This window comes from Mycosarcoma maydis, chromosome 1, assembly GCF_000328475.2.
Source record: "Mycosarcoma maydis chromosome 1, whole genome shotgun sequence".
Lineage (NCBI taxonomy): Eukaryota > Fungi > Basidiomycota > Ustilaginomycetes > Ustilaginales > Mycosarcoma > Mycosarcoma maydis.
The window spans coordinates 550520-568592 of record NC_026478.1 but is presented as its reverse complement, the minus strand read 5'-3'; the positions used below and the strand labels follow the sequence as shown (position 1 = coordinate 568592).

At 53.2% G+C, this 18073-nt stretch overlaps 8 protein-coding genes across 8 annotated transcripts; 5 read left to right on the top strand and 3 right to left on the bottom strand.

Moving 5' to 3' along the window:
• Nucleotides 1-662: 662 nt before the first annotated feature.
• UMAG_00216 (putative DNA replication factor C subunit protein) lies at nucleotides 663-1817 on the top strand (the record flags this gene model as incomplete). Its single annotated transcript, XM_011387849.1, has 1 exon — nucleotides 663-1817. The coding sequence occupies one exon, from the start codon at nucleotides 663-665 to the stop codon at nucleotides 1815-1817; it is 1155 nt and encodes a 384-aa protein (XP_011386151.1).
• Nucleotides 1818-2369: 552 nt separating this feature from the next.
• On the top strand, nucleotides 2370-4004 carry UMAG_00215 (putative glutamate 5-kinase; the record flags this gene model as incomplete). The annotated part of the gene is made up of 1 exon (XM_011387848.1): nucleotides 2370-4004. One exon carries the CDS (start codon nucleotides 2370-2372, stop codon nucleotides 4002-4004), a length of 1635 nt encoding a protein of 544 aa, XP_011386150.1.
• A 146-nt stretch (nucleotides 4005-4150) lies between these two features.
• UMAG_11421 (putative methylmalonate-semialdehyde dehydrogenase (acylating)) lies at nucleotides 4151-5848 on the bottom strand (the record flags this gene model as incomplete). Its single annotated transcript, XM_011388447.1, has 1 exon — nucleotides 4151-5848. The coding sequence occupies one exon, from the start codon at nucleotides 5846-5848 to the stop codon at nucleotides 4151-4153; it is 1698 nt and encodes a 565-aa protein (XP_011386749.1).
• Nucleotides 5849-6788: 940 nt separating this feature from the next.
• Nucleotides 6789-7283, bottom strand: UMAG_11420 (uncharacterized protein; the record flags this gene model as incomplete). Its single annotated transcript, XM_011388446.1, has 1 exon — nucleotides 6789-7283. One exon carries the CDS (start codon nucleotides 7281-7283, stop codon nucleotides 6789-6791), a length of 495 nt encoding a protein of 164 aa, XP_011386748.1.
• Nucleotides 7284-8907: 1624 nt separating this feature from the next.
• On the top strand, nucleotides 8908-11127 carry UMAG_00213 (phosphatidylinositol N-acetylglucosaminyltransferase; the record flags this gene model as incomplete). Its single annotated transcript, XM_011387847.1, has 1 exon — nucleotides 8908-11127. The coding sequence occupies one exon, from the start codon at nucleotides 8908-8910 to the stop codon at nucleotides 11125-11127; it is 2220 nt and encodes a 739-aa protein (XP_011386149.1).
• A 1113-nt stretch (nucleotides 11128-12240) lies between these two features.
• On the top strand, nucleotides 12241-15066 carry UMAG_00212 (uncharacterized protein; the record flags this gene model as incomplete). The annotated part of the gene is made up of 1 exon (XM_011387846.1): nucleotides 12241-15066. The coding sequence occupies one exon, from the start codon at nucleotides 12241-12243 to the stop codon at nucleotides 15064-15066; it is 2826 nt and encodes a 941-aa protein (XP_011386148.1).
• A 237-nt stretch (nucleotides 15067-15303) lies between these two features.
• Nucleotides 15304-16098, bottom strand: UMAG_00211 (uncharacterized protein; the record flags this gene model as incomplete). Its single annotated transcript, XM_011387845.1, has 2 exons — nucleotides 15304-15508; nucleotides 15596-16098. 2 exons carry the CDS (start codon nucleotides 16096-16098, stop codon nucleotides 15304-15306), a joined length of 708 nt encoding a protein of 235 aa, XP_011386147.1.
• Nucleotides 16099-16758: 660 nt separating this feature from the next.
• On the top strand, nucleotides 16759-17663 carry UMAG_12147 (uncharacterized protein; the record flags this gene model as incomplete). Its single annotated transcript, XM_011388538.1, has 4 exons — nucleotides 16759-16818; nucleotides 16894-17352; nucleotides 17453-17491; nucleotides 17586-17663. The coding sequence occupies 4 exons, from the start codon at nucleotides 16759-16761 to the stop codon at nucleotides 17661-17663; spliced, it is 636 nt and encodes a 211-aa protein (XP_011386840.1).
• Nucleotides 17664-18073: the final 410 nt, after the last annotated feature.

Here is an 18073-nt window from a genome sequence, read left to right as displayed (position 1 = left end):
AGTGGGTGACGAAATGGATGGTGATTAGCTGCAACAGTCAAGAATGCTGATTGACAAGCAAACCTCGTTGCGCGTGTTCACTCACCGCTGCACCTGTGCGCCTGGGCGCCCGTCTAGTAACCCCCCACCCCGTTTTTTCGCGTCACGCAGGCCTTGTATTTCATTTCGGCACCACCTTTCGTGAATTTGATTAGTGATTTCACGCACACGCATGCCCACCCTGCACAGCGGTAGAGCCCGCCCGCCTCGTCATAGCGATGGCCTCCTCTGGCTGGCCTGGCTTGGCCTAGCCCAGCCTAGCCCAGCCTAATTGACAACGCAACAGCTGTAAAAGGTCTGCTGCGCTGCATTTTGCGCGTCGCTTGTAACCCTTTCTTCTGAACAGAGACGTGTAAATTGACCACACACGCGGGCTAAAAGCGTTTTCTTTTACGCGTCGCGCGTCTCACGTCTCGCGGAAACGAATCGTGAATTCTCCACAATAAAATTGAACCGAACCCGTGCGAGATGGAGCTCGACTCAACACACAAGCACGACTCGTGAATGAAACAAGCCAGAAGGTCTGAGAGCAGAACGTTGACGACGCTGCTGTCCACCCTTGCTTGGTGTTGTCACGTCACCATCACCTATCATTAGCTCGCAAAGCTGGAAGAGTCTTCGAGATGTTCTTGCAACAATCTTCAAAGGCTCTTAATGGTGGACAGTCAGCCCAGAAGGAGAAGCTAGCCAAGGAAAAGGCAGCCAATCGTCCATGGGTGGAAAAGTACCGTCCCAAGACTATCGACGAAGTCGCTGCACAAGAGCACACGGTCGCCGTCCTTAAAAAGACGCTCCTGTCTAACAATCTCCCGCATATGCTTTTTTACGGCCCTCCAGGCACGGGCAAGACATCCACCATCCTTGCGCTGGCAAGGCAGTTGTTTGGGCCGGAACTTATGAAGACACGAGTGCTTGAACTCAACGCGTCCGACGAAAGAGGTATCACAGTAGTCAGGGAGAAGATCAAAAACTTTGCCAAGCTGGCGGTCACCAACCCAAAAGAAGGCTTTCCTTGCCCACCTTTCAAGATCATTATCTTGGACGAGGCGGATAGTATGACACAGGATGCGCAGAGTGCATTGAGGCGAATCATGGAACAATACAGCAGAATCACAAGGTTCTGCCTAGTCTGCAATTACGTCACTCGTATCATCGAGCCACTCGCTTCTAGATGCAGCAAGTTCCGTTTCCGCTCGCTTGACACCTCGTCCACCAAGGCTCGACTCGAAATGATCGCTTCTGCCGAATCCGTCGCCTTCCGAGACTCTGGTGTTCTCGATACCCTCATCAGCACATCGGACGGAGATTTGCGTCGAGCCATCACCTACCTGCAATCTGCATCGCGCCTTCACAGCTTGACCGGGGAAGACAAATCTGCCATCACCTCCGAGTCCATCGTCGAGATCGCAGGTGTTGTCCCGAATCGTGTCATTGCCTCCCTCGCAGACGCCATCGGAATCGAGGCATATAGCCCCGACGACGATGTCGAGATGCAACCCACTGGCGGAGCAAAGAAAAGAGATACATTTGAGAGGATTCGAGACGAAGTCAGGATCATCACAAGAGAGGGCTACTCGATCACACAATTATTGTTGCAGTTGCACGATCATGTGATTGGACATCCAACATCGCAGGCCAAGATCAAAGCAAAGGCGGCGCTGCTAATGGCTGAGATGGACAAGAGTCTGACGGATGGTGCGGATGAAGAGCTTCAATTGCTCAACTTGTGTCTCAAATTGCAAGAAGTGGTGCAGACCGATGGCAAAGCGTACGTCTAAACCTTCAGCCTGTATCGTTGATTTTCGCTTGCATTCACACTCGTTCCATGCATTGATCCACTCTGTCAGTCCCCCCGCAATTTCGTGTACCTGTAACCCGCTCAATCATAACATCTCACCCACACTCAGACGGGTGTGATGAGGGTTGATTCAGAACAAACCAACCACGAACAGCGCGGCACCCACGATTCCCAGTTTCGTGAATCACACATTCAGATGGTGTTGCATATTCGTTATTCACGATTCGTGATTTTGCGGCCAATGAACCGGCGAATAAATCACAATCGTGAATCGTGAATCACGAATATTTAAAATGAGGCCAACGTGCAAGTTTACAAAAGTGAATTACGAAAAAGTCACGAGCCACGACGTGAGCTGAGCGAGTCACACGGGCCTCCTGCATCTGAAGAAACGCTCGCCTTCTTCTCAGCGAGGATCAACTTCGTCGCGTGCACTCGGCATACCTTCAACTTCATCATCTATTCTCGCACACTCACAGCAACTTGGCAAGTGATTCACGTATCACAGTAGCTGTAAAGAGCTCGCGTACAGATGACAGGATCGCACAGCGTCCCCGCAACGGGTCCTTCTCACTCGCACCATGCTAATCCTCCAACCTCGGCCGCCTCCTCCTCTTCCAAGACAATCGTAATCAAGCTCGGCACCTCCTCAATCATTTCCGAAGAAACACAGCTCCCGAAAATCGCCATTCTTTCTTCGCTTGTCGAAACATGTCACAAACTGCGGTCTCTTGGTCACAAGGTCGTCATTGTCTGTTCTGGAGCCATTGGGATGGGACGAATCCGAATGCATGTTAATGAAAAGCCCAAGTCTCTCGGTGAACGACAAGCGCTTGCCGCGCTCGGCCAGCTACGACTCATCGCCCTTTGGGACTCGCTCTTCGGCACTGTGGGCATCGACGTCGCACAGGTTCTCCTCACTCGAAACGATATCGCCGATCGACCTCGGTATAACAACGCACGAACTACACTCAACACTCTTATATCCGCGCCATTCAATGCCATCCCTATCGTGAACGAGAACGATACAGTGTCGGTATCAGAGTTGAGGTTCGGTGACAATGACACATTATCAGCGATTACAGCCGGGCTGGTAGACGCCGACTTTCTATTTCTGTGCACAGATGTAGATGGCCTGTACACGGGTAACCCGCGCAGCGATCCAAATGCCAGGCGATTGGGTGTTGTAGAGGACGTAGCAGCTGCACGCAAAGCGGTCTCGGTAGCGACGATGGGTTCGAGTTTTGGTACCGGTGGGATGCAGACCAAGCTGATTGCTGCGGAGTTGGCCACAGCGGCAGGTGTTGCTACTGTGATTATCAACGGTGAACATCCGGAAAACATGATCAAGGTCGTGGCCAAGGGTATTCCGTCAATCGGAACGGAAAGTACGTCGTTGAGGATGGACTCGTTGGCTTCGTCGGTGTCGTCGTTGGCATCGGACGAGAAGGAACTGATCGGATATCCGCCGTTAGACAGCCCGGCGCATACGATCTTCCTGCCGAAAGCGAATCCGTTATCTTCGAGGAAATGGAGCATTTTGCACGCCTTGCATCCAGCAGGCGCACTGATCATCGACGAAGGCGCCTTTAAACGCATAGCTCGTGCTGATTCTGGTGGACGATTGTTGCCTGCAGGTGTGGTAGGGGTTGAGGGTAACTGGGAACGCATGCAGGCTATTCGTTTGGTGGTGCGACGTCGCATCTCCAAAGCGATCCCCCACGCCACGGGGTTGGAGCAAGGCGCACCGCTGAGCAACTCAACTCCCATCGCTCGAAGTTTGGGTCAGTACCTCTTGAGGAACGATACAGACTCGGTCTCAGGTACAAGAACTCCACCGGTCATCGATTCGCTTAGAAAGGGCTCTGTCGCAGCTGCATCTGTGCCGTCCAGTCCATCCAGCACAGCCGCTTCGCCAGCAGATGCAGCAGCACATGCAACCACATCACAGAGCACCTTGACCAAAGACGGCGACCAAGACTGGGAATGGCAGCTGATCGAAGTAGGAAGGGCCCTAGCCAATTACACCTCGATCGAAAGCGAGAGGATCAAAGGCTTGAAATCTTCTCAAATCTCATCCACGTTAGGATACGCTGACTCCGAGTATTTGACCGATCAGGTGGCTTTGCATACTCTTTCCCTGCCCGATCCTTACCCTTCGCAATGAGAATATCATGTATTCGTCATCCGTTCTCATCTTTGCGATTCTCTAGCACAACTCGATCTCAACTTGCATACCTTCAGCCCGTACCACACACATCCACAACTGTCAACAATTCAAAACATGCATTTTTCAGGCTCGTTCTGCTACCCTTACGACATCGTGGGCATGTTAACACTAGCCTTCTCGCTCAACTGAGCGTCATCGCTCCTCCACAAGCTGGTGCTCGTCTTGAAGCTCGTGTAGAAGTTCAACGCGCTTTTACCATAGAAGCCAATGTCGCCCATCACACTACCCTTGTTGCCGCTCCATGCGAACATGGGCAGCGGCACAGGAACGGGAACATTGACACCCAGCTGACCGGCATTGACGTTCTTTTCGAACTTGCGTGCCGTGGCACCGTTGGTGGTGAAGATAGCCGCACCGTTGCCGTACTTGTTCTTGTTGATGTAGTCGATAGCTTGGTCGAGCGTATCGGCTTTGAGGACGACGAGGGTAGGACCGAAGATTTCCTGGTCATAGGCCTTCATTCCAGGGCCAGCTTCGATGACGGAAGGACCGACAAAGTTGCCGTTGGGATAGTCGGGACACGAGAAATCGCGACCGTCGAGAAGGATCTTGCCACCTTCCTGTTCGACGCTACCAGTGAGCGAACGGACGCGCTCGCGTGCTTGAGGCGAGATGAGTGGTCCCAGATCAGCACCTTCTTCGAATCCTCCAGAAATTTTGAGCTGCTTGGCGCGCTCCACCAGCTCGGGCACCCACGACTGCGCTTCACCAACAGCAACTACAACAGAAAGAGCCATGCATCGCTGACCAGCCGCACCAAACGCAGCACCTGCGATCGAGTTGAGCGCAAAGTTCTTGTTCGCATCGGGCATGAGGATGGCGTGGTTCTTAGCACCCAGATTGGCCTGAACGCGCTTGCCGTTAGCAGTGCCGCGATTGTAGATGTGCGCACCGGCTTTGTCGGAGCCGACAAAGGAGATGGCTTTGATGCGCGGATCGTCGCAGATACCATTGACAATGTCGACGGCACCATTGACGACGTTAAGCACACCCTTGGGCATGCCAGCTCGCTCGCAGAGTTCAGCAATGATCATCGAGGCACCTGGAACGCGCTCCGAGGGCTTGAGGACAAGCGTGTTGCCCGTAACAGTCGCCATGGGGATGGACCAGAGAGGGATCATAGCGGGGAAGTTGAAGGGTGCAATGGCAGCAGTGACACCTAGAGGTTCACGACGAGCATAGGTGTCCATGTCCTTGGACACCTCGATGCGCTCCTCCATCAAAGTACTGGTGATACCACAAGCGACTTCAACGACTTGAAGGCCACGAAGCACATCGCCCTTAGCATCAGCAAACGTCTTGCCCTGTTCTAGAACAATGGCGTTGGCAATGTCGTCCATGTGGTCGCGCAGAAGAGCCTGGAGCTTGAACATGACCTGCTGTCGGCTAAGCAGACTGGTCTCCCTCCACGCCGGGAAAGCGGCCTGGGCGTTGGCGACAGCAGCCTCAAACTCGGACTTGGTAGTGAGTGGAACCCTGGAAAGAAGAGCTTGAGTGGAAGGATCGTTGACGTCGAGCCACGACGAGGTGGAAGATTCGACAAACTTGCCGTCAATATAGTTCTTGGTCGTACCACCGAGCATCGAGGTTCCCTGCCAGTTCGACTCGACATCCTTGGCTCGAGAGAGTGCGATCTGGCTGAGTTGCGCCTTCGCCGCACCGGTAGCAGCGGCAGCAGCGGGCTGTGCGAGCCTAGAAGTCGCCGAGGTGGAAAGGCATCGTGCAGCGCTCGTGTCGCTGAAAGCCTTGGAAGAGGCGCGGAGAAGGCTGACTGATCGCATGGTGGGAACAGTGCTCTTGGCAAAGACGGAAATGGTGGTAGTGGAATCGTGAATGGACAGCGGCGAAAAAGAAGAACTTAGGACTACGCTCGCGTTTAGCTTGATGGACGGATCGCAACTGCGCTCGTGACGCACGAGAGTGATATTCACGATTGTTCGGTTAAGTTACCGGCTCTGTGTCGCCACCAGGCCGAGCGTGGGACCAGAGCGGGGTAAAGCTGGGCAAATAACGTGTAATACATACAACTCAAAGCAAAAAGGACCAGATTCACGAATCGTAAATGGGGCAGCGTGTCACACTCCTGAATTATCGGCCAATCATTCAGCTGTGCCGGTGTCAATTGCAAATCGTGAATGCCTCTTGATGTGCCTCGGTCGTGAGTGTCATAACACCTTGCAGCTTTGGAGAGGCTGACTATTCATGATTCGTCTCAGTCTGTGAATCTGTCAATAAGCCGGTCTTACTTCCATTTCCTCGTTCTCTTTCTTGTTCCCAGTCAGATTGGCTTCTGCAGCTCTCGTCAAGATAAGGCTATGAGAGCCTGCTCTAATTCCGACTCTGTAGGAGTTGTGAGTCGGACTTTTTGCGTTTGAATCGCTTCGCCGACCTACCCAATTATCCGCTCAATTCACCGAACCTTTGCCTTGTTCGACAGCGATGCAAGTGATATCAATCGTGAATCGTGAATCACGAATGTCACTGCGCTCAGACCATTCGATTTTAGGTGATTACAAAATAGACACATTTTTGGACATGGGACTTCCAGCCTACGAGGCTGCCAGAAACTTCGGTAATTGAACCAGAGGTGCTCCGACGTTCTGTGTTGGGGTCTGAAGCCCAATTGGCGTCGGTGTACGTGGCGATGGCAGTGGCATCTGTGTCTTGTCCCCCTAAACGCAGTACCTTCGTCTTTGGTTTGATGTAGATACTTGACCACTTTTAAGGCTGCCTCCATGGCGGGTTGTGTGGGTCTCGACATGTGACGGGCAAGGCTATTGACAGCGAAATAGATGTCGGGTCTGAAGGTGTGGATACACACAGGAGCTTTCCGACCAGAGCTGGATATTGCTCTTTGAGGGCTGCGGACGGCACGAAATCCATTGGTGCTGGCACTGGCGTGGAGTCCATGGGACACCATGATTTGCTATTCTTGGGTAACCATTGCTTGATGATGCTTTCGATGTATGCGCGTTGATCCAAGGTGAGTGTGCGAGCCTGTCTATTGCGGGAAATTCGGATCTTCAGGAGTTCTTTGGCTCGTCCGTTATCAGTGATCTTCCACTTGGTCGTGATGGCGGCCTTGACGGCATCGACTCCTTTACGGTCTGGGCCAGTGATGAGCATGTCATCAACATACACCGCAATAATGATTTTCGAGTCACCAGTCCCCCTGAGGTAGACGCACGGTGCGCACGGGAGGCTCGAAAACCCCATGGATCGAAGGTGGGCATCGAGCTCGAGATTCCATTCTCTACCAGACTGTTTGAGGCCATACAGCCCTTTGACCAATTTGTAGACTTTCCCTTTAGGTACATCTGCACCCTCGGGTGTTTTGAGGTAGACGTCGTGATGGAGATTGGCGTTTAGGTACGCTTGGGTAACGTCGATTGAGTCTAATTCCCAGTCTTGTTGAGCAGCAATGGCGAGGATGGCTCGAATAGCATCTTGGGGAACTACGGGGGCGAAGATCTCGTCGTAGTCGACACCTGCTCATTGAGAGAATCCGCGGGCACAGAATCGGGCTTTGTATTTGACTGTGATCAAGTTTGCGTCAGTTTTGATGGTGAGTCCTAGCTTGGAGTCGACCAAATTTGTGTTGCGAGGTTTATCGACGATTTCCCAAATGCTCATTCGTTCGAGGCCATCCATCTCAGCTTTAATAGCCTCCTTCCAGTGAGCTTGTTCTTCGCTGCTGATTGCTTCTCTGACTGTGGGAGTAAGGTTGCGAGAGACAAGTTGAGGTTCGGCGTAAGTGGGTTTCAGATCGGGCAATAACCCTCGATCCTTCCGAAGGAAAAGAATCGTATCCGAACAAGGACCAATATCTTACGAAGCAATCCTTGCATCGTCTCTTGATCCGTTCGATTTGGACAACTTGGAGAACTTTTGCCCACATCTGAGAAGATACATTCCATTGCGACACCGATCGATAAAGAAAGTATCCGCAACGTCCTCTCTTCCCCTTTGAATCACCACAACACCACAAACCAAAGAAAAAATTCGGTGACTTCAAAGGCTGAGATCAGCTGACGTTAACGAAGCTGTGCCAACAAGCACATCTTGCGAAGACTTTTGATGCTACAAGGAAAGCTTTCACTTGCACGATGGTCCAGAACGAAGCACAAGGGACGTGGGACACAGACATGGCGACACTCGTGACTGACGACTCGACGTGCGACGCGGAGATGTGAGACACGAACAGAGATGTTATATCGACATACGTTTTATGCTCATTCCGCTAAAAAGGGCGAACCGTGAATCGTGAATCACGAATCAGATCACTTTCCGCAGTCACGAGGCTCTGGAGTGCTTTATTCCCGTGATTCTAAAATGAGAAAAGTTCAGCACGCAAGTAAGTGAGTCACGAGTGGGATTTTCAAGTTAAGTATTATAATTTGAACTTGTGCGAAAAGGGGATCGACAACCATCAGAATTTTCAGCACACGCTTCTTCTCTTCCATCATCGACGGTAACGGCACAGTCCGATTCCGTAGTGTCACACACAGAGTGAGTATCCAATCAGGCAAGTACAGCCATCGATTGTATCGAATCCCTTTCTGTGTCAAAGGATGATAAACACTTTCACAGACCTGATCCGAAACACCTTTGAGCCGAATCAGCTCAGAGGGTCAGAGGACAACCACTTTATTGCCTATTTTTGGCTGATCACATGGAAGAGGCATCGGTACATTCTCGTTGGGTATGGATCGCACTTGCTGACCGAATTTTGGGTTTTCTGACTTGATGCAATAGATTCCAGATGCTCCGTTTGTCCATTTCAGCAGCTTCGTGCCCTCCGCGTACCTGTTCGAGGTCGTGGTAAATTCCCGTCAGAAAGATGTCACATTTTGAAGCAACAAACATCAAGAAGCGGTCATCGATACCCGCACAACAGGACGAGGTAGATGCGCGTGCCCATGGCATGGCTATTACCGCAACGTTTGATGTGGCAGGCATTGAAAGCTTGCTTGTCTTTTGGCCGGACAAGCTGGTCGACCTGTCCCCGCTCGTCGCTGCTCAACGCAAGATCGGTCCACAACAGGATGGAATTCCAGCGAGGCTGCTTGTCGGCAATATTGTTCATGGCCATTCATGCGAGGCAGCTGTCGTTATCGTTGGGACCATCCAAGTGTCGGACTTTGACCACATTTCGAGCAAGATCGTCGCAAACGGGCTTCGTGTTGTTGGGTCCATGCCGACCACCAGACAAAAACACGGAATCTTCGGCACCTCTACCTCTACTATGCTCGCTGATAGTCCGGTCTGGTTGTTCATGTCATCGTTTTGCCCGCACGGAGAGCTACCGTCAGTCACGTCTGTGAAATTTCGCGGATCGGTTTCCGGTGATGGTCATGCTGATATCTGTGCAGCACATATCCACCCAGCTCCCTGTGCGGTCACTATGATTCGCTATAGCGTGCCCAGCTCGCGGATGTTGCAATACTTTGCACTCGAGCCGCTTCGGCTTGCTCCTGTCTCGGGTATGAAGCTCGTATCGACCGCGAAAGCTCTGCTCGTGCCCGATTCTCAGCTCTCGGCCTACTCTAGCCTCCTTGCTGCCAGTTCAGCACCATCAGAGCTCGAGAACAAGTTCCTGCAGCTGCTCATGCTGGATCCGCTCCATTGGCATTCCTTCCGCAGCGTCGGCCCGCATCAGTGTCAAATGCCTTGCGGCACAGCCCTTCGTAGAGCCATCAAGTATGTCAACCGTCTGCAAGCTCAGCACGAGTGCCTAGCTGCTTCCTCCTCAAGCCAAAATGGCGCCGGTAATGGAGCGATTCTTCCATCGCGCTACGGCATCAAAGCTAGCGTCTCGACCGGCCCGCTTGCGCGGGTCGGCAAAGCAGCGACCCTGATGGCTCTTGTTGTTCAGGCGATTTTGCAGCACCCGCTATTTACGGTCAAGAAACGCGCTATAGTGATTGATGGCGTGGCGAGACGGCTACCTGGTTCCCAGGCTAGAAACTGGAGCCTAACAAGCGTGTCAGCGAGCGCGAGGCAACTCAACGTACGCATCTCGCAGCTAGTTGTTGCTCCTCGGCTGGCTTCGCGATTGCGCTACCTGCGCAAGCAACAGACACTACCTATCGACGAGATTGCTGCGCCTTATATCGGGTTGTGGAACGCTGTTTGGCTGATTGCCAACGATGTTATCTTGGGTTATGCCGCCAGTGTTTTGCTACTTCAATATAGATCGCAGCTAGCGCAATTGTGCCGCGACCTATCAGAACGCTTTCTAGTAGACTCGATATTGTGGTTGCTCTCATGGCTCGAGAACTGGCCAGCGGGATTGAAGCTCAACACAGAGCTGTCTCTGTTCTTCAGCGATGCCTATTCTTCGCTCACGATTGCCTGGCAAGCTCAGGGATTGGGTTACGTTCTGCCGCGGCTAGAGACCATCATCACTGCAATGGCAATTGCTGGCCGGTTGATGGGAGTGACCATGGTGTTTTGCATGGTGCAGGATCTCGTATCGATCTGCACGTTGCACATCACGGTGTTCTACACCTTGTCGTTCAAGACGATGCGCGCATTTGTGTATGTACTCTTGTCGCTTTTCGACATGTTCCGAGGCAAGAAGCGAAATGCGCTACGAGGTGGCCGATTGGACGACGCAAGCTACGAGCTGGATCAGTTGCTACTTGGAACACTCCTTTTCACGTTGGTCGCGTTCCTGTTCCCCACAGTGTACGTCTACTATCTGGCTTTCGGATTGATCCGCTTCGCGGTGGTAGCGTTCGAAGCTGGCATTGTTGAGACGTGCTTGGCACTGCTCAATCATCTGCCTATGTTTGCGCTCATGCTACGCGTCAAGGATCCGCATCGATTGCCAGCTGGCGTCTGGTTGCAAGAGCTCGGAACGCGAGTCAGTAACGATACTTCTGATGATACACACGCTTTGCCAATGAGTCGATTCCGACTGCGTTGTCGACCTCTGACGGTCAGCGATATCTTTGAAGGCTATGGACAGCATGTTTCGGGACTTTTTGAAGTACCAGAGATGCTCTTGCGATGCATCTTTGGCCGCTCGCTACGGTCATCGCCGCCGACAATGTAGTGTAATTGAATCTGGTCTTATTAGGCCCAATATCTGAACGCAACGTAGATTGTGGAGAGTCGTATGCTAGCATCAGCCGCAGAAGTGAATTGATCCCGCTCGACTGCGTCTGAATGTCAATGAATCGGCGACCCTATCACAACTTGCGTTCAGCTCCTTGAGCGAATCACGAAATGAATACTTAACAGCGAGCGAGAACTAATATATGTTAAGTTGACAAAAGGGAAAAGCGAGCCGGATCTTTACCGATCCCAAACGCAGCGCTGATGCAGGGTTAGGGTTGCTCATAGTTGACGAAATCAGCCCGAGATAGACGCAATTACGAATCCAAACTAAATGAAGGGTTTGCCTCGAAAATTCAAATTTCGCAGTCACAGTAGCAGGAAAGGCGCTGCTCGTGGCTCGCGGCTCGAGGCTCGGTGCAGCGGGGTCGAGGATGTGGGTTGCTAAAGGCCAAGGCATCTCTGCACTCAAATTCACGATTGTGAATCGTGAATGTCCAAGTTATTGCGCTGCTGCAGGTTTGCATGATTCAGCGTCACCGCCAGATTCCCAGAGTCCCAGCAAGAAGTCACAGTTACAGAGTCACAGTCACAAGTCACAGTCACAGTCGCACGCTCAAGGGGCGTTGCGGAGTCGGTGTATCGCATCTTTAATCATCGTCTCACGAACCTTTCCCGCCGCCCTGCTCCTTGTTGTGATCCCTCATTGACATCGGGACGACCGAAATACCCTCATCTGACCTATTCCATCAACCTCGAAAGCCAGCTCGCTACCTGCGCTGTTCTTGCTCTTCTCCACAGCGACCTGCTTCCGATTCTGCCGTACACGCAAGCCACCAACTCGATCAGACGTGACAGTAGCCTGACGCATATCACCCAGATCGATCCAACGTATTGCTCCTTAAACGTCTTAGTCGGGAGCATCCGAGATCCTTTTCACCTTCGGATCTTCCAATCGCAGCCACTTCGCTGAAGATCGGACCGTCGATTCGACTTGATTGGGAGTCAGCATTTAGAACCTCCTCTTCCGATCGTGGATCAAAGGCATGATCCAACTTGCTTTGCAAAGCTTCCTTCTCTGACACACCTCAGCAAGGCGATTATACCAACAATGACACCCGGACCTTCCTTCACTGTGCCTAGCACATCCAGTCCCGCACCAGGCGAGTCCATCCCTGTCGTGTCGTCATCCTCGGCTTTTAGCTCTACTACAGATCAGCGCAACGCAACCACCGCAGGAGATCAATCTCTCAATCACAATCTCAATGTCAATGATAATCCGAGTAGCAGTGGCACTATGAGGCGCTCCGATCCCAGCAGCCACGCTCAGCCCAAACACTGTGCTCGCTGCGGTTTGCTGCTCGATGCTATCCCATCGTCGCAGGATCGCCAGCCAGGCTTGCCTCGTACTCCTTCATCCGCCTCCATCTCGGCACCTAGTCCATCGTCATACGCATTCGCGCCCGACTCAGTGCGCTCGCAGCATCGCCTTCAGCCGCATCAGAGCCTCGCATCAGCCATCAATGCAGCCGCTGTCGTTGCTCTCTCCCGCATTCTCGGCACGGACGAGTCGATCTCCACTGATGCTGATGGTCATGCAATTTGCGCTCAGTGCGCTGCACAGCTCGTAGATACTTCTGCGTCCTCTCCACAAGCGTCATCGGCTTCTACAGATACCATTGACACCCAGCACTCGCAACTCGCGGCAACCAGCGCCGTCGGGCGCAACGGCCCGCCTACTGATGCTGCCAACGCTACTCACGCCAGTTCATCACCCACCACGAGCAGCACTTCCGCCACCGTTATCCCGCCCACTGATGCGCCGCAGACACATCTCACAATTTCCGTGGACAACATGGGCGCTGGTGGCGATGCTGCTCTCACGCAGTCTGCCGAGGACGTCCACATGCAGGACCCCTCCAGTTTCCCACCCTTAGAACGCGCCCCTATTACCCCAGCTTTGAGAGCCCCTCCTTCGCCGCCGGGTATAGGACGCTCTACAAGTCGAGGCAGAATTCGTTTCGTGGAGGCAGAGGATACGGACGGACGAGATCATGCCGGAGCACCTCTCTCATCCTCTTCTTCCGTCCTCGGCAGATCCGGCAGCTTTTCGAGAAGTCTCAGCTACAACGGACCAGAGAGTGTAAGCTCTTCCTCTGCCCCCGTCGTGGTTAGCTTCCCTCCGTCCATGGTTGCTACTCCTGCATCCGAGACAGCTTCCGCGCTGAGCCTACAGAGTGCTCACCCGTTTGCATCTTCTGCATCTTTGCCCGCTCCATCGTCTCATCCACAGCCGAGTTCTCGCAGTGGTGGCACCACCGATGCGTCTGTAGATTCACAAACGCATGTGTCTGCACCAGCAAACGCGGCAATTGGCGGAGTCCAACATCGCCGACCTTCCTCTGTGCGTCGACCGCGCCGCTCAAGCTCCTCTACGGGCCCTACTACCATGCCGTTCGCCGCAGTTGGCATCTCGGTTGCATCCCTTTCAGAAGACGACGACCCATTTGGACCAGGTGCGGTATCACGACCACGGCTCAGCGATGTTCCGACGCACCTGATCGCAGAAGAGCTGTACAACGCCGCGAGGCATACCCGGCCAGCATCACTCATTTCTGCGTCCACATCGACCTCGCTGGCTGCTTCGTCCGCGCAACATGCGGCCGGAATCGACCCCACTCGATCTATTCGATACCATCCGGACCCGCTTTCCTTTTCCGACACCGCTTCCGACGCTATCCTCCTGGTGGAAGCTGAGGGCGACACGTGCCATGATGAGACGCTCCGCATGGACGTTGACGATGACAAGGTGACCCATGGCCTCGCTGCCAAGTGGGGCAAAGTGCGTTGGTTCGACCCATACAAACCCGATCCACTCGTTGAGCTTTCACGCTTGCGCAATCCCCCAAAGGGTAGGGGATGTCTCTATCCAGGAGCAACCTTTAACGGCACGCAAAAGTCCGGTCGGAATTCGTACGATGTCACGGTCCGTGTTGTCAATGTGGACCTGGAGGCTTCGCATCTCTGCGGCTACCTCAACATTCGTGGACTCACGGAGGACTGGCCAGAGCTCACCACCTACTTCGATGCTGAGATCATCGGCGATCGGTATGGGTTTGTGACCGGAAAGTGGGGCGCAACCGAGGCAGACGACCTCAAGCACTGGGCACGCTTCCCACCGTTCCGACCGCTCCGCTCGGCGCTTTCCAAGCCAGGACTGAGGTTCAACCATCTCAACAAGCCATTTGTGTTCATGAGATGGAAGGAGAAGTTCTTGGTTCCGGATCATCGAGTTAGGGACATCAACGGTGCCAGCTTTGCAGGTTTCTACTATGTGTGCGTCGAGCTTGGTGAAAGCGCCGGTCGACCACCTGCTCCTACCGGACAAGAGGCAAGAGGTCGAAGCACGAGCAATGCGTCAATGACGAGCACTGACACGAGAGGACGTGTGTCGAGTGCGGAAGCAACAACTCTGTCGCAGCCCCCGATCGCTGCAGCAGGTGGCTCCGGCTTTTCAACAGGTCCAGCCGTGTCTGGCCAACAATGGTACGCAGCACGCACACAACGACGTCGAGAACTGTCGCTCTCTGCCCCTTCATACCCTTCCTCATACAATACGCAAACATCGTATACCTCACCAGATTCGCCAACGCAAACGTACTACCATCCGATCTACCACCCGCACTCGCCTCTTCCGCCGTCTGGACCTGGATTCTGGCCCGCTTCGCCAACCAGCCCACACCTGCCGCTCACCAACAGCGCTACTGAGGATCCCTTCGCCGACATGTGGGACGACATGGAGGAGGATGGCTACGACGACCTGGGCGCGATGGGCAAGATGTCTGGATTCTACTTTCATGAAAACTCGGAACCGTACCAGCAGTTGAGTCTGCACCATACGCCAGAAGCCTGCTCGAGCAGTTTCGAGATGCGCTAGGCGTCGACGGAGCGTCTCGATGAGGGCTGTTGTTGTGGCGAGTCTGTTTTTGTTTGATTCTTTATCAATGGCACCTCTTTCGACCTACACGTGTTTGTCAATGTGGTCTGTTTGTCAAGAATGTCGAGTGTGAGGGTGAAAATCACAGGGCTTTCGTGCTGAATGAAAAGTGATTACGTCGAGGCATATAATACAAGCGGAATACGGACCCGGGTCGCTCGTTGCGGAGCCAAGATTCTACTCTGCGGCCTTCCAGAGCTGGTCGGCGAGGATGAGTGGTGAGATCTCGTTTTGCTTGAGGTGGGATGTTTGGATATCGAATTGAATAGCTGTGTTGCGCGTGTCGGATCGGACCAGGATGCTCGACCATTCGTCGTCGTTATTGGCTGTGGAGCTCTTCGAGGGTAGGAAACCGAGACTTCGGAAGATTCTCAAGCACAATCTATACGATGTATCAACAAGGAGAAAGAGATGTAAGCTGCGGTCATCCGAGATAGCAAGCTTATTGAAACGAGCGACTGGTACTTACGCATCACGGTCCATCTCGGTCTCATCCTCGATGTCGACCTCTTCCAGTTCGTCGCATGTTCGCTTCAGCTCCATCACTTCGTTCTGCATGTTGGAGAGAACGCTTTCCTGTTCATTGATCTTCTTAGCTAGGTCGAAGTTGCGGTTGTCGAGCTTTTCGATTGTTTCGGCGTGCGACGCGAGCGAACGCCATTCGGCTGCTTGACGTGTCGACTGTTTGCGCAGGTCGGAAAGCGCGGATTGAAGAGCGTGGATCTTGGCGGTGTGTTCTTCGGTCTCTTTGCGCCGGCGCATCTGGGTTTCTCGGATGGTTTTCTCGATCGAACGCAAGTGGTCTAGTTCGGATGTCGGGGAGAGCGAGGCGATCAACGAGTCGATGTCATCGTCTGTCAGGCGTGCTTCGTCAAGTGGTGTGGGCATTGTGGAGGATGGGAGAGGCGCCGACGGAGGTGGCATGAGAGCTGACGAGCTTTCTCGTGGGCTAGTAGTTGTGGATGCGGACATGTTGACAGGAGTAGCGCTGATGTGAGACCGAAAGGGCGGAGACGTGTACGACAGGTGGGGCTTGTCCAAGTCGAAATATGCGTCTTCGTGACAAGAAGATTGAACTTCCAACGTCGAGGCGGACGAAAGATGCGCTTGTTGCTTCGACACCGCAAACGAGTGCAAAGCCACGGATGGACGAGAGAGAAGGATAATGATGATCTCGAGATAAAGGTAATGGTACGAGTGAAGGACGATGATCGCTGCCACACCGTCTGCAAGCAAGTCCCTGCAGGGCTCAAGTGTTGATTGGGTCTCTCAGCCTAAAAAGTGTTGGTTGAAGATACGCGTGCGATGATTTTTCTCCGCTGTCTTTGGGTTGACTCTAACACGCTTCTACGACGCGTTTACTCCAACGCATCCACGTGATCGCCATCCTCAGTCGTGAGTGAGTGTATTTCGCATTTGTCGCCTTGGGAAGCAGCGAGTCGTGAGTCGTGAGTTGGCGCTGCGTCTGTGTGTCTTTGAGGTTATGCACAGATCCGCAGTGCATATTCCACTCTCAGCAACCCCACATCGTTTCGTGGCGGTCAGCCTCACATCATTCACCCCACTTGCTCGCCACCTTTGTCCTCCCCCTCCACCGCTTGCTCACATCACCTCCTTGCAACAGCAGTCGCCATGCCACCAAAATCGACAGCTAAGGCAACGGTCTCTCTCGATCCATTACCAGACCACTGGGTGAGCCGTTTTCTTCTTTCCCTCACCAACCTTCGCTCTACATTCTGACCTTGCGTTCGCACTTTGTTCAACCAGTATCTGTTCTTCGGAATCCTCGAACCGATCTCTGTACTCGCCGGAGCATACTATGCCCTCGTTCTACCTGAACGATACAACCATGAACTCATCCCGCCTGCCTTCATCCCGGCATCCACCCTGCAAAGTTCGCTGCGCCAGGCAGGTGTGCTCACCGATTCCACCCGGATGGCACTAGGCCAGCTCGGCAGCTGCTATCTCCTCATCATGCTCAACTCAGCATTGATGTTCTATGCGCTGCGGAAGATGATGAAGGCCAAAGAAGATGCGGAGAAGCTGGAGCGGCTGGTAAGATATCTGATATTCGTATTGGGGGCGGCTGACTGGACTCATATCGGCATCACGATTTGGTTGCTGCCCAATGGACCACCGACCCGGACGGGGTTGATCGGGATCCACAAAGCTACGATGCTGGATAAACTACGCTTGTTGGCGACACCAGGAAGTTGGAATAGTCTGGTAAGCTATCGCTCGTTTGGGCTTATGCAGAAGAGAGTGTGTGTGCTTCGCTAACAACAAGTCTCCCTCTTCTCACATGGCGCCACGACTCATCACACAGCTGTTTGGAAATATCATCATCACCTTCATTCTTTTCTGCGTAAGTTTTGTCGACCGTCCGACATGCTACCTGTATAGAAGGATGTCGAGGACTGACCTACGCTTGTCATCCCACACGTTGCACGCATGGACAGTTTCGGGCACTCTGGTGGAGTGGTGTCGCACGAGGCAGTCCAATCGCAGCCAGATCGCGAAGAGCCAAAATCGCGTGATTTCCTCATCGCACCACACACAGACTCGCTCACCCACTCACTGCATGTCCACTCAGAGCTATAGATATGTCAATGCGAAACGGTGTTTGGCGTTCCAACAAGAGTGCTACACGGGCGCGTACGGGCGAAGTCCAGATGGCCTGCCATCCGAATGACGTCGAAGCAGAGATGGTGGGATCTGCGACACTGTTGTTGAAGGCATCCGCTCCTCCTCGTGCGGCGCCACAATCGGCGAAGGAGGCGTCGAGGTGCACCTAGACCGTCCGGTCGAACCTGCAGCTTGGGAAAACGATTGTTGAAATGGATTCGTGGAAGCGTCCAAATGCTGATACGGAGAATGGTGATGCTGATGCGAGAAATAATGCTGATTCTGATTCTGATGCTGATGGGTATTTGCGTTGGAAAATGCG